The sequence below is a fragment of the Apteryx mantelli genome, chromosome 2 (assembly GCF_036417845.1).
Source record: "Apteryx mantelli isolate bAptMan1 chromosome 2, bAptMan1.hap1, whole genome shotgun sequence".
In the NCBI taxonomy this organism is placed as follows: domain Eukaryota; kingdom Metazoa; phylum Chordata; class Aves; order Apterygiformes; family Apterygidae; genus Apteryx; species Apteryx mantelli.
In genome coordinates this window covers 31,509,672-31,523,531 of record NC_089979.1, presented here as the reverse complement: position 1 = coordinate 31,523,531, position 13,860 = coordinate 31,509,672, and the positions used below count along the sequence as shown (strand labels likewise).

At 44.2% G+C, this 13,860-nt stretch overlaps 1 protein-coding gene across 4 annotated transcripts in view; it reads right to left on the bottom strand.

Annotated features, from left to right (window-relative positions):
* Window positions 1-13,860, bottom strand: part of MAPRE2 (microtubule associated protein RP/EB family member 2) — a 94,467-nt gene that overhangs the window by 53,942 nt on the left and 26,665 nt on the right. Inside the window, exon 1 of one of the 4 annotated variants that reach the window (XM_067290431.1) lies at window positions 6,852-7,034. The exons of the other annotated variants lie outside the window; for them this stretch is intronic. Coding sequence (XP_067146532.1) covers window positions 6,852-6,970 — 119 coding nt within the window. The 5' untranslated portion in view covers window positions 6,971-7,034. Of the gene's footprint in view, window positions 1-6,851; window positions 7,035-13,860 lie in introns of those variants that run through there. 4 annotated transcript variants of the gene reach the window in all.

The following is a 13,860-nucleotide window of genomic DNA, read 5'->3' as shown; positions in this document are numbered from 1 at the left end:
CAGGCAGAACGATTTGGCACAGTTGTAGGATTTCCTATGGAAGCTACATCCTTATATCTTTACTCACTGATTAATGTTTACATTTCCTGTTTGGACAGTGTAGTAAAAAACAGATTCAATACAAAAGTACAATTCAATAAGCATAGAGCTTTATGTGAAATGAAAAATCTTTTGCAAGTGGTTAAGCCAAGACATAATGGGTATGTTTTCAGTATATAGAGCCTTCTCTATCAAATATTTAGTACTTTAGTACACCACCAGAAAACTAGAAAAACTTCTGTCAAAATATTACAGGCGGATTTTCATTTTGCATTATATATGTGTTAGCATGAACACAACAGAACTGTTTTAAAAATAAAAAAGCCATCACTTAAAAAAGTTAAACGGGCGTTCAGTAAACTTTTACAGACAATATTCCCCTTCCATCTAATCATAATGAAACAATATGAAGTTGACACTTCATTGGCAACTCAGGCAGTGGAGATCTGAGCATGGCAAGACTCAAACAGCTATTCAGGGTTAAGCTAACGCAATCCATGCACAGAAGGACCATGGATATTTTTCCTTTACGTTTTGTGCTTCTGAAAACAGCGGCAAGTGATCACTACCCCTAACCGGAGATCAGGATTCAGCAAGCGCATAGCATGCAAGTATTCTTATGCTGTCTCCAGTGCAGTGCTATTCTCACTGCTGTCACCACTGTTATTCCAAGCTAGGGCCTTCATGCCATCCCGTTCAGTGGTTTGTGTGATTGAGAACAGATGTGGTGAGACCACTCATTTTCAATTATCAAACAAAGGCTGAAAGTTGCATCGCCAAAATGAAAAGCTGGCATATGCTTTATCTGCTTCCTTACCAAGCCTTTGCTATAATTATCTTTGGTCATGAAGAAGGCAAAAAGGCTGTCAAATTAAACTAACCTCTCCCGCCCCCATCCACAGTCCCAAAACCAAAGCTTCTGAAGATATTTTTAAAGTGTCACTCATTCAAATGCAAAGGCCTCAAATACAAACCTACTACACTTGTTTTCTTCTACTGCCTCCCAAAAGCAATTTTATACCTCGAAAGGTTACTCCAAGGATTCCAGCTGTGGTGTAGTCTAGCCTACCTGAAATGAGGTAGTTTGGTCTCATTTTCACTAGCTGTCTAAGCAGCAAAGGAAAAAACAAAAGAAATAGCTTTAATCAGGCTATCTTGGTCCACAGCCCCACTTCCAAACTAACTTCCTTCATACAAGTTCCATTACGCAGCATTTTTCTGTACCTGCCTTCCAGGGATTGAAGAAACTAGACTGAAGCCAAAATGTTTACTTCTGAAAAAGACAGAATCAAGTTCACTTCTGTCATATCCTAAACTTATCCTTTTTTGGTAGCATGCAGGAAATACACTGGTGCTGCTATGCAGTGCAGCAAGGTAGTTAAAAAAAAAACACCCACAAACCAAAATCCAAACTCCCACCTACAGGATGTTTCAGAAACCCATAGAGGCTGGGTGCAACTCTGATCTACTGATCTACTCTGACCTCTTTGGTGAGAGCGCCTGGGTACAAGCTGAAAAGATGGTGGTATCTGAAAGTCAGGTTCACTTCCTTACATCAACTGGGTCACCTGCGAGGCACCTTCTGTTTTCCCTGCCCTATCCAGCCCCCGATAAAGTTACCTTTCCCTCTTAGTCCCTGACTTTTTTTTTGGGGGGGGGGGGGGTAGTGGTGACAATACCTCCAACACCAAATACTGTGCACGTTTTCTTTGAGGAGAATCTAAATCTGGATCAAAAGACGTAGCCCACTAATGCAGACACAGAACATTTAGGCTTCAAACTGCCAATGTGGTACTGAACAGCCACGGTCATCCTCATAACCATCTGAAATATTCACTTGCATTCACATTTGATCCTCAGTTATCTATAAACAGTTTCACACTGTACTCTGAGCTTCTTTATGATAGCTGGACCTGTCCAGCACAAGGCATTCACCAAAACAGTTCTCCCTAGGCAGAGAACTCCCTAATCAGAAAACAAGATTAAAGAAAAGCAGCAGCGGCAGCAGAGACAGCAAGCCAGCTTTATGAAAGTGAAAGAAGAGAAAATAGAAGGTACCGAAGCTGGCAGGAAATAGGGGAAGATTTCTGCATGATAACCACTTACACTGGCTGGTAGCTGCTTGCTGTAAGTCATCAGGATGGTTTCCTCTCAGATAGCCAGCAACTATGATGTTGCATTCCAGATGCTTGAAAGACAAGGGGGTTATCACAAATGCCACTTTTAGAAAAGCTCAAGCCAAATTTATGGGGTGTGATTTCTACAAACATTTAGTATTGCCTTTCTCCTCCTTCCACTGAAATCTAGAGTAAAATTCCCATAACCTGCAATAGGAGCAGTTAGGCCAACAGCCAGCGTGTCTGGAAATGGTGTTTAATTTACTAATATATTCAGTAGCATTTGCTTTGACTAGCATTTACCATTTTAGAGGATGGTCATGCCTGTCAGTTTTATGAAACGGGAAAACAACGCACTGCATTTATTCAATATCTTTTCACCTGTCTCATCACGAAAAGTTTGGCCCTTAATCTATTAATTTTAATCAACATACAGAATGGCCTTATTGATTTCAATGGAATTACCTACTTACTATAATCAACGGAACTTAATTTTGGAGTAAGATATGCCTTCTGTCCAAATGAAAGTAAAGCAATAAATATGTCTTTGTACCTTGAGTAAAGTTTTACAGCTCTATGTGTATGGAAGAAACAGGCTTGCTACAGACTAAAGTAGGAGCAGTCCTGCGCAACATTTTCCATGAAGCATGCACTCTACAGTGTGAAGCACGCTGGTGCCCTATGGCTCCTTGGGAGCTAGGAAGGCAAGGACCAAACCAGATTTTTATATAACAGAAATCTAGACTTTCAGTGTGGAAGCTATCAACTCATACTGCAGCAAAATGCAGTCAGATATACTTTGTAATACACCACAGCTTATTTCAGTAGTGGATGAGGAAATCACCACTTCCGTTTAACTTTCATTATTATGCACAGCACAATCACACATCAGCAGCTTAAACAACGGCTTCTAAAAGGAAGACGGCACTTAGAAAAAAATATTTTAACAGATACCATTAGAAACTATATACTGTGGATACAAAAGGGTATTTTTAGGGTTTTTTTTTCTTTAATAAATTGAATACATAAGGCCAAAGCCTAGTAACTGGAAAAAATAACTAACCCCCCCCCCCCCCAAAAACCTCTCCTGGAAGTTCTGGGCATAAAACTAAACATAGCTAGTTTGCAAAGGACCAGTTAAAACCAATTTTCTAGCAGCATGCAGATAAAGCAAAAGTTAGGGGTCATATCCTGCAAAAGAGGGTACAGTAGTTCTTCCCTTTTAGGAGTGAGTATTTTAGGCTAGGTATGCCATTCAAAAGCTGAAATATTCAGTCTTTTTGTATAGCTAGCTTTAGAAAAAGAAAGATGAGCTGATCAACCACACAAAACGCCTAGACTGACAAAAAAGCACTGCCGACATGCCCTGTTTACAAAATTCTCCACACAGCTGTTGATTCAGTTTTTGATTGAATTATTTCAGTCTTCTTTGAACATATAAGTATAATTGCGATGCTGTTCCCAGAAACGAGCCCAAATCTTTTCTGGGCCAACAAAATGACACCTCAGTTCCAACCAAACTTCAAAGCTAGTCTGATCTGAAGTGTCTGCAGCTGACACGCTTGAGTACTTCCTTTGGAAAACAAACAGCATTTTACCAGAGAAATATAGATTTACTACAGTTATTTACTGTCAAAGGTAACATCTCCCTGTGACTAAATTTTATGCTAGAGTGCCTGGTTTCCATTTACCAGTTAAGTGAGGCTGGATGAGAAACTTAAACCCTGGGCCTGTATGTCCCAGTCTGCAAAATATAATACGTCCTTTGGAAGCCTCGTCAAAACTATTTTGGCTTTGTATACAGAGCACATGGTTGGGACTTGTGTGGTATAGGTTCAATTCCCTGCTGTGTCCTCAACTCGGTGGATAACTTCAGGCAATTCCTTTCATGTCAGCTTCCAAATCTGTAAAATGGTATAAACTTTACTCCTTTTTTAATCTGCTTCAAGCATTAGATACCAAGTCTTTGAAAGGTGCTGGTTATTTAAAAATAGTAAAGCTTTCTATTTAGATCTGAGAAGAGCTAAATTGGTAAATATAGTTTATTCTGACCAGCAATTATTCTGCCTAAAAAATATTTACGAAACAGAGTGTGTTAAATCAGAATGAGAAAGCATTCTGGATAGTACAGGAGAGAAATTCAGTATTTTCCTTTCACTTCTTCACATACAGTAGGCAAAGTTTAATTTAAGAGCAAAGCTGCAGTATGTTAAAGCGTATGGTGAGCAGAGTACGTACAGAAGTATGTACTGTACAACTGTGTCATAAGGTGAAGTTGCATAGGCTGCTCTGTAAGCCTGCCTCAAAGCCAGCATGGCACCAGCAGTGCAGCATGACAGTAGGCACAGTAGCGTCCATCTGACTGAATGTATTAATCTATTATATGTAGTGATCTTCAGCTTCAACTCATCCTTAGCAAAGCCCAAACGAATCTAGTTATTAAAGGTTTGTATGAAAGTTAAAAGGACATTCTCTTCTAGTATCAAGGAGAAGTTTCGCCAGTTTTCACGTGTTTTCTTTAAGGTTCCCTTTCTGTTATGGTTGAAAAATCACTTCATAAAGCACTTAGAGCTACAGATGAAAACAAGTCAAGTATCATTCTCCCCACTGGGGAAAGGGGGAACTGACAGAGTTGGGTGACATGATTCTGCAGATTTCTGTAAGCCTTCACAGGGAAAAGAGAACCTAAATCTGATTACCCAAATGAGTTTTTTATTCATACATTAAAGCTTTATTTCTTAGATACATTTAATTGGATTATTCATTTACTACCCTAAAATAACATGCAACATTAGCATGAGTAGTTCTGCATTCCATCATATTCCCATAGATAGACAATGCCCTGTGACACTGTAAGAAGTACTCATCTGGATGAAAGACTATGCAGATGCAGAGCAACTTCATGTTTTCTGGAAAACTGATATAATTATTTCTGTCATTGCATGCTTAACACAGCAGTCGGGCAAAAAGTCTCTTCTAGATATAGTGCAGTATATGATGGGCAGAAGGTCAAGAAAACTGACTTGTTGACGGGTGCAGAAACTACATGTAAACGTGAGGCAAAAGCATAAGGGAGAATCCAACTCAACAAAGGTTTTCATAACCCTTCTGAAAGAAAGCAGTAAAAAAGTGGTCAGTAGCACCCTAAGATGCATGTTAGGGTAACTGCAGATAGATGCATGGTAATTCATTTCAAATCAACTTCCTATTTCTACTTAGCTGCGCGATAGAAATATAGCTTTCCTTGAAAACAGAATCTTTTCCTGCTCAGCAGAAATTTAGATCTAGGAAGTGAGAGCTCCAATTTTTCTGCAAGTAGGATTTGGTCTTTGCAAAAGCTTAGAAAAAAGAAATAAGAAATTTGGTATTGCTACTTTGTGCTAAATATGTGCACTGGGTCTTCATTAAAGAAAGTTAGCAATAGATTCAGAGAGGGGGGCAGACTAAATTTTGTGGTGTTCAAACAAACCACACACTAAGATGTCACAAGCATTTCACAATCACATGTACGGTCACAATCATATGATCAGCAATAAGATTCACTATTAAGGCTATTAATGGTCAGCTATGCCAGTAGCAGCTATGTTATCCCTCAGCAGAAGTAAAAATATTGTGATTTTCTTTAGACAAACAAGCTAAGTCATCCCCATTTGTTTTGGCCTAATGGAGCATACAACTTGCCATTTCATCCAGATAATCTGAAAACAGCATCATTTCCTGCTGCTTGAAAAATCAGCTTTAAGGGGCGTGTTCTCTGCAGAAGCATCGCTGGCTGTCATCGAAGCAGCATTTAAAATAACTGTATATTAGCAGGAGAGGAGCTATGACTGGCCATATTATCACCCTTGGAGCCGCCAGCGGGGAGCGCACAGAACCAGTTGCGCCCTGAGCCGCCCTTATCAAACAACGCCAACAATTTTAACGGGCTTATCTGCCCCAGCACATTGTCAGATACGTTAATGTAGAAAAAAGAAAAAAAAAAGGAGAAGAAAAAACAAAAAAGCCCCACTGCCAGAAGGAGGTGCCGAACGATTAATCAGAAACCGCTCGCAGCCGTGACAAAGGACATACCGCACCATCCTCCCAAAATGTGGATAAACAGAGCGGAGAGGGGGCAGAGAGAGGCCCGGGGCGCCGGAGCGGGGGCCTGGCGGGGTTGGGGGGGCTGTCACCCCCCCGGGGGTTGCGGCGGGGGGGTGCCGGGCCCGCGGCCTGCGGGGGCGGCCCGGCCGGCGCGGCCCCGGCCCCGGCGCCCCCGCGGCCCTGCGCGGCTCGGCTCGGCTCGGCTCGGCGCGGCGGCGGCCGCTCGCGCACCGCCACCCCCTGCCCCCGTCTCCCGCACGGCGCCGCCGCTGCAATCCGCAGCGAGGTGCTGCGGCGCTTCCCAGGGGGAGCTGCCGGCCGCGCCGTGCCCCTTTTTTAATTATCATCATTATTATTTTTTTACATATAATTTGCATTTCCCCCATCAATCGGCGAGGCCGGAGAGGGGCGAGGGAGCCCCGCACACCGCGAGCCCGCTCACGAAACGCTCCCCATCCGGACAATGCAAACGCTACTCCCCGCTGCACCCGCGCTAGCGGCTGCCCGGGGCGGGGGGGATGCTGCCGCCCGGTTTCGCGCTCCCCCCGCTCCGCTCCGCTGCGCACCGCAGTGCCGCCCCCCGCGGTGTCGCCCGCCGCGCCCCCGCCGTACCTGTAGGAGCGCTCCCCCCGCACCGTGTGCTTCCTGAAGGGGATGATGGTCCCGTTGTCCTGAACGATGTCGTTGTTGTTCTCGCCATTTGGGGACAGGGCTTGGGTCGGTCCAGGCATTGGCGCTCCCGCGGATCCCGCCGCTCCCGCTGCGGAAGGTGGAGGCAGCCCGAGTCCGCCCGCGCGCCGGCCGCCCGCGCGCGCGCGCCCGCCCCGCCCCGCCCCGCCCCTGACGTCAAGCCCGGCCGGCGGCGCCCGCGCCACGTGACCCCGCCCCTCACCATAGCAACCGGCTAACTCCGTGCCGCGCCGCGCCGCGCCGCCTGGCCGTGCCGGGCTGCCCCGCCGCCTCCCGGGGGCCGCGGTCGCCCGCCCGCCCGCCCGCGCCGCCCCGGCCGGTGTCGGCGCCGCCGCCGAGGGACACAAAGAGCCGTGTGTGTGTGTGTGTGTGTGTGTGTGTGTTGGGCGGGGGGGGCGCCCTCGTGCCCCGGCTCCCCCCGCGGCGGCCCGGCAGTCGCCGCCGTGAGGCCCGGCCGAGCCAACGGCCGCTGCGGCGGCGCGGGGAAAGCCCGAGCGGCCGCGGGCTTGGCGCGGTAAATCATCATTCGCCATATTCAGCCAGACAAAGCGCCGAGGAGACACCCCCCCCCCCCCCCCGCACACACACACACCGTGCAAGCTGCAGGCGTGTTGTTACACCCGCTGCGCGGACGAGGCAGCCAGCATCTTCCCTTTGACTCCCCGAGCTCATTTTTACGTGCGTGGAGGAAGGCGGCACAGCAACGTGCCGCTTTCACTTCAAAGGACAGAGAAGGGAAGCGAGCGCGGTTTGTCTCCAGCCACCTCGCTATGACAACGGCAGTTACTATTTTACCCTTTATTTCTGAGAACAAACACGCATCCTTCGAGTATTGCAACTCAGCCTCATTTCTCCTCCCGATACTCCAGAGTCATTCTGGGCTCAAGCTTTTGCAGTGAGCATGAAACAAGCCTCCACAACATGCTGCTCCATTACAATACCCAGATGGCAGCGGTATAATTCAAACATGGAAACAGCATGCAGCGCCCTTCTTTCTGTTTCCAAGTGCACGCGGTAATTGTTATCTCCACTGCAAGGCTTGGTCTTGTTTTCCAACTCAACTGGCTACAGCTCACCAGAGCAGGTTTTGTTTAATACAGTAGATACCCAATTAACAAAAATGTACATGAATCTTAAATGGTACAGGAATACATCAGAACTCATGCACTCCTAACAATAAAGAAATATAAAAGGGTCTCAGTTCAGTGGTGCTATTTTTCCTGTTTCCTATATCTGCTACTTAGCCTGGATTTCCCTTCCCTCTCTCCACCAGCTCCAGGACAGCTGAGTTATCAAGCTCTATTTCCACTCTTACAGCTTCACTGGAGATGATAATAAAAAAAATGTTAGGCTGCATTGCATATTTCCAGGTTTCCCCTAGTCTCAGGCTTACACAGAGAAACCATGTGATGGCATGTCCTCTAAAGCCGTGTTTGGGTCAAAGACAAAAAGGGAAAAAGCTGCCAATACAGTAACACCGAACGGCTGGTTCTGCTAGTCCTATTAACATGGCCATTCAAACAACTGCTAATGTCTTCCTCCCCTTCATTTCAAAGTGTTCTTGTCCCTCCCAGTCTGCTTCCCTCCACATACCTCTAGGTAGTTAAGATCTCTGCATATTTCCCCATGTCTAAATAACAGCGTCCTTCAGAATTTGAATTCAGCCAAAGAGCAATTCTAGGCACCTCCTCAGAAGCAGTTCTGCAACTTCATCATGGCAAAATCTGCCATATCATAACAGAGAAGTCAAACACACGTCTACATTCAAGAAAAACAAATGATCAAACTGTTTACAAATTGTCTTCTCTAAACCGGAAATTGCAAGAGTGACTATGGGGACAGTCTCTGCATAGTTCTGTGTGATCTCAAGGGTGCTAAATGCAACAAGAGCAACAACTAATTGGGGAGATTTCCCAGCTTCTTCCTGATATTAGGGTGGTATGGGGTGGGGGGAAGATCTCAGTACCCAGCTCTCTTTAAAAATGAGTTTTAAAGTGATAGAGCAAACTGAAGCAATAGGAGCATTTCTAATATATTAGCATGTGCCTATGAGAACATTTTAATAAAATTCCCAATCTCAGATGTGAGTTTGATCAGATTTATAATTCAGAATTTTTTGCATGAAAGAAAAGTGATGTTACAAAATTTTAATGATCTTTTCTAAGCTTTCAGAGCATTGAAATGATGCTTTGCTAAAAGCTTAGTTTACATAATTTTACCCATAATATAGACTCTGGATTCACAGAGGAACGGTGAGATGAATAAAACCAATAAATAAACACTTAAACTAAAATTAGTCTGCCAGTTCACCACTGCCCTCTGAACGCTAAGACAGGAGCTTTTATTTATTTTTTCCACCAGGTTTTCAAATATACTCAAAAGGAGAAATTTTGCTTTCAGTAACCAACCTGTGGACACTTGCAGTTGGTATACTTTATTGAAAAATGCTCCATTCATTTGGCAACAGTAAACCCACTGGAAAAAGTTTCCTTTGAGTCTTTTTTAAAAAAGAAGCAAGAAAATACATTCTGCTAAAAAGGCCAGTAAGTGTCTTGGTAACACTCAGGAGTAGGGAGAAGCCAGAAATGCTACACGATGACAGAATATAAAAATAATCTATAGCAGGTCTTTAGCTGCCAGACATAGCCCTACCTGCATGCTAGGCAGTGAAACACTCTGCTACCCTAACTTGTAAAAACATTTTTATTTCTTCAGCAGTGTCAAAGAACAGAAGCTTCTTTATTGAAGTCTCCAAAACTGTTTAAAACATGTACTGGCAAAGCTACAGCACAGAGCAGCGCAAGTGAGGACAGCACAGCAGCCTCACTTCAGACCCCTTATTGCCTTGCATTAGGATTCCAGTTCAGAAAACACAGTCCTTGAAGTCCTACCTTACCTTTATAAAAGCTGAACCAGGCCTGGGCAATAGAAGCTTGGCTCAGAAAAGCACGCAGAAAGCGCATATTTCTTCAGTTGATCTAGTGCAGCCTGGGGGGACACGGGGTGCCAATTGGATTCCATCTACATGGCAGTCCTTCTGCTTATATCTCCGTTTCTGAGCACTGCATGGCCAACCAACACAACTCATTTCTTTATGTGCAGCAAGCCATTGTTTTGTCTTCCCACTTTCATCATTCTGAGCAGAGGATTCTTAGATCTGAATCCAGTGACACAGAATAAGAAACAGGAACTTGTCACTATTATTAAATGACTGTGCATGACTTCATAGCTTTTATTTGCAGTAGACACACAAATAGAAGTACAGCTGTAAGAATAAAGGTCAAGTCAGAATGGTGTTGATAAAATCTACCTACAGGAAGTTGAAAGTGTTTTCTACTGAAATGCAGTACTCACATATGATAAATAGCAAAAAAGATCCAGGAGACCAATTAATGTACAAGGGTAGAATTAGAAAACCTGATCTAATAGGTCTTCAAGCATTGAGAACCACAGAAGTGATGGTTGGAAGGGAACTAGGGAGGTCACCTAATTCAATCTCCCACTTGGAGCAGGATCTTCACCAACATGAGATCAGTTCACGTGTGGCTTGGTCTGGCTAAGTCTTGGAAACTTCCAAGGATGGAGATGCCACCACCTCTCTGGTCAACCTGCTCCAGTGCTACAACAGCCTGCACACACCATTTCCCACCTGAATTTGGCTACAAGGTGATCCCACACTTCCACTGCAGAATACAGGTAGTCCTAATTGTCCTAAGGATAATCACCCTCTCAATCCCCACAAAAGCCACCACCCTGCGCCAGCAGATACATTTTAATGCTTAGATTTCTACCATGGTAAACCAGGCAGAGTGAACACTAGCGAGCATCACAACCACAACAGCCCAAAATATCATTCTCCAAAACACAGTTACTTCCTCCTCAGAGCTTTCATTTTCAGTTCCTTTCTCATTACTCTTCTAGGCCTTACTTACTGCAGTACAAAGGCCGTGCAGCATAGTTTATAAAGCCTGAGGGTCAAATCCCTTAAAGACCCCAAATGCAGTGTTAGAAAAACCTTAGGCATGCTCAAGCCAAAATTTTATACTAGTCAGTTAATCACAGAATCACGGAATAGTTAAGGTTGGAAGGGACCTCTGGAAATTGTCTGGTCCAACCCCCCTGCTCAAGCAGGGTCACCTAAAACAGGTTGCCCAGGACCGTGTCCAGTCAGGTCTTGAATATTTCCAAGGATGGAGACTCCACAACCTCTCTGGGCAAGCTGTTCTAGTGTTCAACCACCCTCACAGTGAAGAAATGCTTTCTTGTGTTTAGATGGAATTTCCTGTGTTTCAGTTTGTGCCCATTGCCTCTCACCCTGTCACTGGGCACCACTGAGAAGAGTCTGGCTCTGTCTTCTTTGCCCCCCCACATCAAATATTTATACACATTGATAAGATCTCCCCTCAGTCTTCTCTCCTCTAGGCTGAACAGTCCCAGCTCTTTCAGCCTCTCCTCACATGACAGCCCCTGTCCTTTCATCATCTTTGTGGCCTTTCACTGGACTTGCTCCAGTAGGTCCAATCTCTTTCTTGTACTAGGGAGCCCAGCACTGAACACAGCATTCCAGATGCAGCCTCATCAGTGCTGAGGGGAAGAGTCACCTCCCTTGACCTGTTGGCAACGCTCTTCCTAATGCAGTCCAGGATACCACTGTCCTTCCTCAAGGGCACATTGCTGCCTCATGGTCAACTTGGTGTCCTGCAGGACCCCCAGGCCCTTTTCTGCAAAGCTGCTCTCCAGCCAGCTGTCCCCCAGCCCATACTGGTGCATGGGGTCATTCTAGCCCAGGTGCAGGACTTTGTACTTCCCTTTGTTGAACTTCATGAGGTTCCTGTTGACCCATTTCTCCAGCCTGTCAAGGTCCCTCTGAACAGCAGCACAACCATCTGGTGTCTCAGCCACTCCTTCCAGTTTTGTGTCATCTGCAAACTTCCTGAGGTGCATTTGGTCCCATCATCCACATCATTAATGAAGACGTTAAACAGCATCAACCCAGTATCGACCACTGGGGGACACCACTAATGACTGGTCTCCAGCTGGACTTTGCATCACAACCCCCTAAGCCTGGCAGTTTGGCCAGTTTTCAGTCCCCCTCACTGACCACTTATTGAGCCCATACTTCATCAGCTTGTCTATGAGGATGTTATCAGAGACAGGGTCAAAAATTGAATTTGACTTTTGGCTAATGTGAAAATAAATTAGGAATATTTTAATGCTGATAAGAAGTGGCCAACACACAGCATCTGAAAATGGGAGTGATGGCCACACTAGAAACTTCTGTTAATATAGTTGTCAGAAAATTTAAAAAAGTCTGTGACATTTACATGTGACACAATCAAAGTACAAATACAATTAATGCTTGCAGAAATTTCCCACTGCTTGGGTAACATTCTTCTTGGAGGGTGAGGGATTAGGAAAAATGCACTTAACACTAGAAAGACCAATGAGCATCCCTAGTGTGACAGAAGTACTATCATCTCCTCCTCATCAGCACCTCACCTGACGTCTCTGTTCACCTTCAGATTAGTAAAGGAAACTGAGTATAATACTTCTTGTACTGCCCTTACAATATGCCTCAGCTACAACTTCAAACTATAGCAAACACGACTTAAGTGCAATCATTTTGGCCAACGTACTTCACTTTTCAGTGGTGTCTCATGAACCCTTCTGTCACAAGTGCAGTTTTTCCACTGGAAAAAACTAATTTCAGGCAAACTGTTAGAAAGTAGCAACATCTTTTACAAAGCATTAATACTGACCAGTGTCTCCTTTTCTAATTTAATAATTATTTTCATAGTCTAAATTCACAAGAATTAACAGATTTCTGAAAAAAAAACCTCAACAGGTTTACACATGGTGAAACAAAATTAAAGTTATTTTTAGCATTCAAGAAGGTGTTTTTACCAGAAACCTGTACAGAAACAAGCTCTCCCTGAAGGAGTTAGCCAACGCTGTTTAGAGTTGAAAAAAGTGAATAAAGCAAAGCAGGAAGAAGGTTTGGGAAGAGCTACAAAAGTTGCTCTAAGGCCCCGGCACATCCCAATTGTTCAGGTAAGACCTGAGATTCATTAAGGTGCGTAGACATGTACTTTATTCCCAGTATGAGTAGTTTCAGTAAAGTGAATATAACTGTCAGTGTACCTAACGAGTCTGTGTCAAAGTGATTTTTTTCTTTCTGGCAGCATACATCCTGAATATAAGTTTCATTTAAAAAGTAAAACCTTAGGAAATCCGGATTTCATGTCATCTAGTGGAAGTACAAATGAGATATCTGCAGCTGTATATCTATTACAGAGCACTGGCTTGTGCCAACCTAATAAGTACACAGTTCTAATCTCTAATAACATATTACACAGAAATGTCCGTAAAGGAATTAGCAACAGCTGACAATCTTAGTAAGACAAGGAACATATATCAGATCTGATATAATATATGACGTGTTTCAAGCTAACCTGGGTTATGCAAAAGAATTCACCTTTCATGTTTCACTGATGTATCGTCAGCCTCACTGATTAGCCCAAGGGAAAGCTGTGATATAACAGCAATGATATAAAATTGCTTGGGGTGAAAATCCAAAACTGGAATTTTAAAGACTTTGTTTACATAGCACTGGATAAAATCTCCCACCTCCGTCCTGTTACTTCATTCTATGCCTTAAATTTCAGGCTGCATTGCATTTAAACTTACCACACCAAACAGAAAATGGTAATTTTGTCAGGACAAAGAAACACTGCATGAATTTTATTAAAACAGCTACTTATCATTCCAGACATCCTGTAGATAAAGAATGAGCTTCCCACCCTTGGGGATTATAGTGTTGCCACTTTAGGTAAAGTCTTGTTTACTTGCTTTCCCTGGAGAGTGACAGAGAAAGAGAAAGAGAGAGGGCTGTCCCAATTACACAATGTGCAGGGACCACATCCCTGTGAGG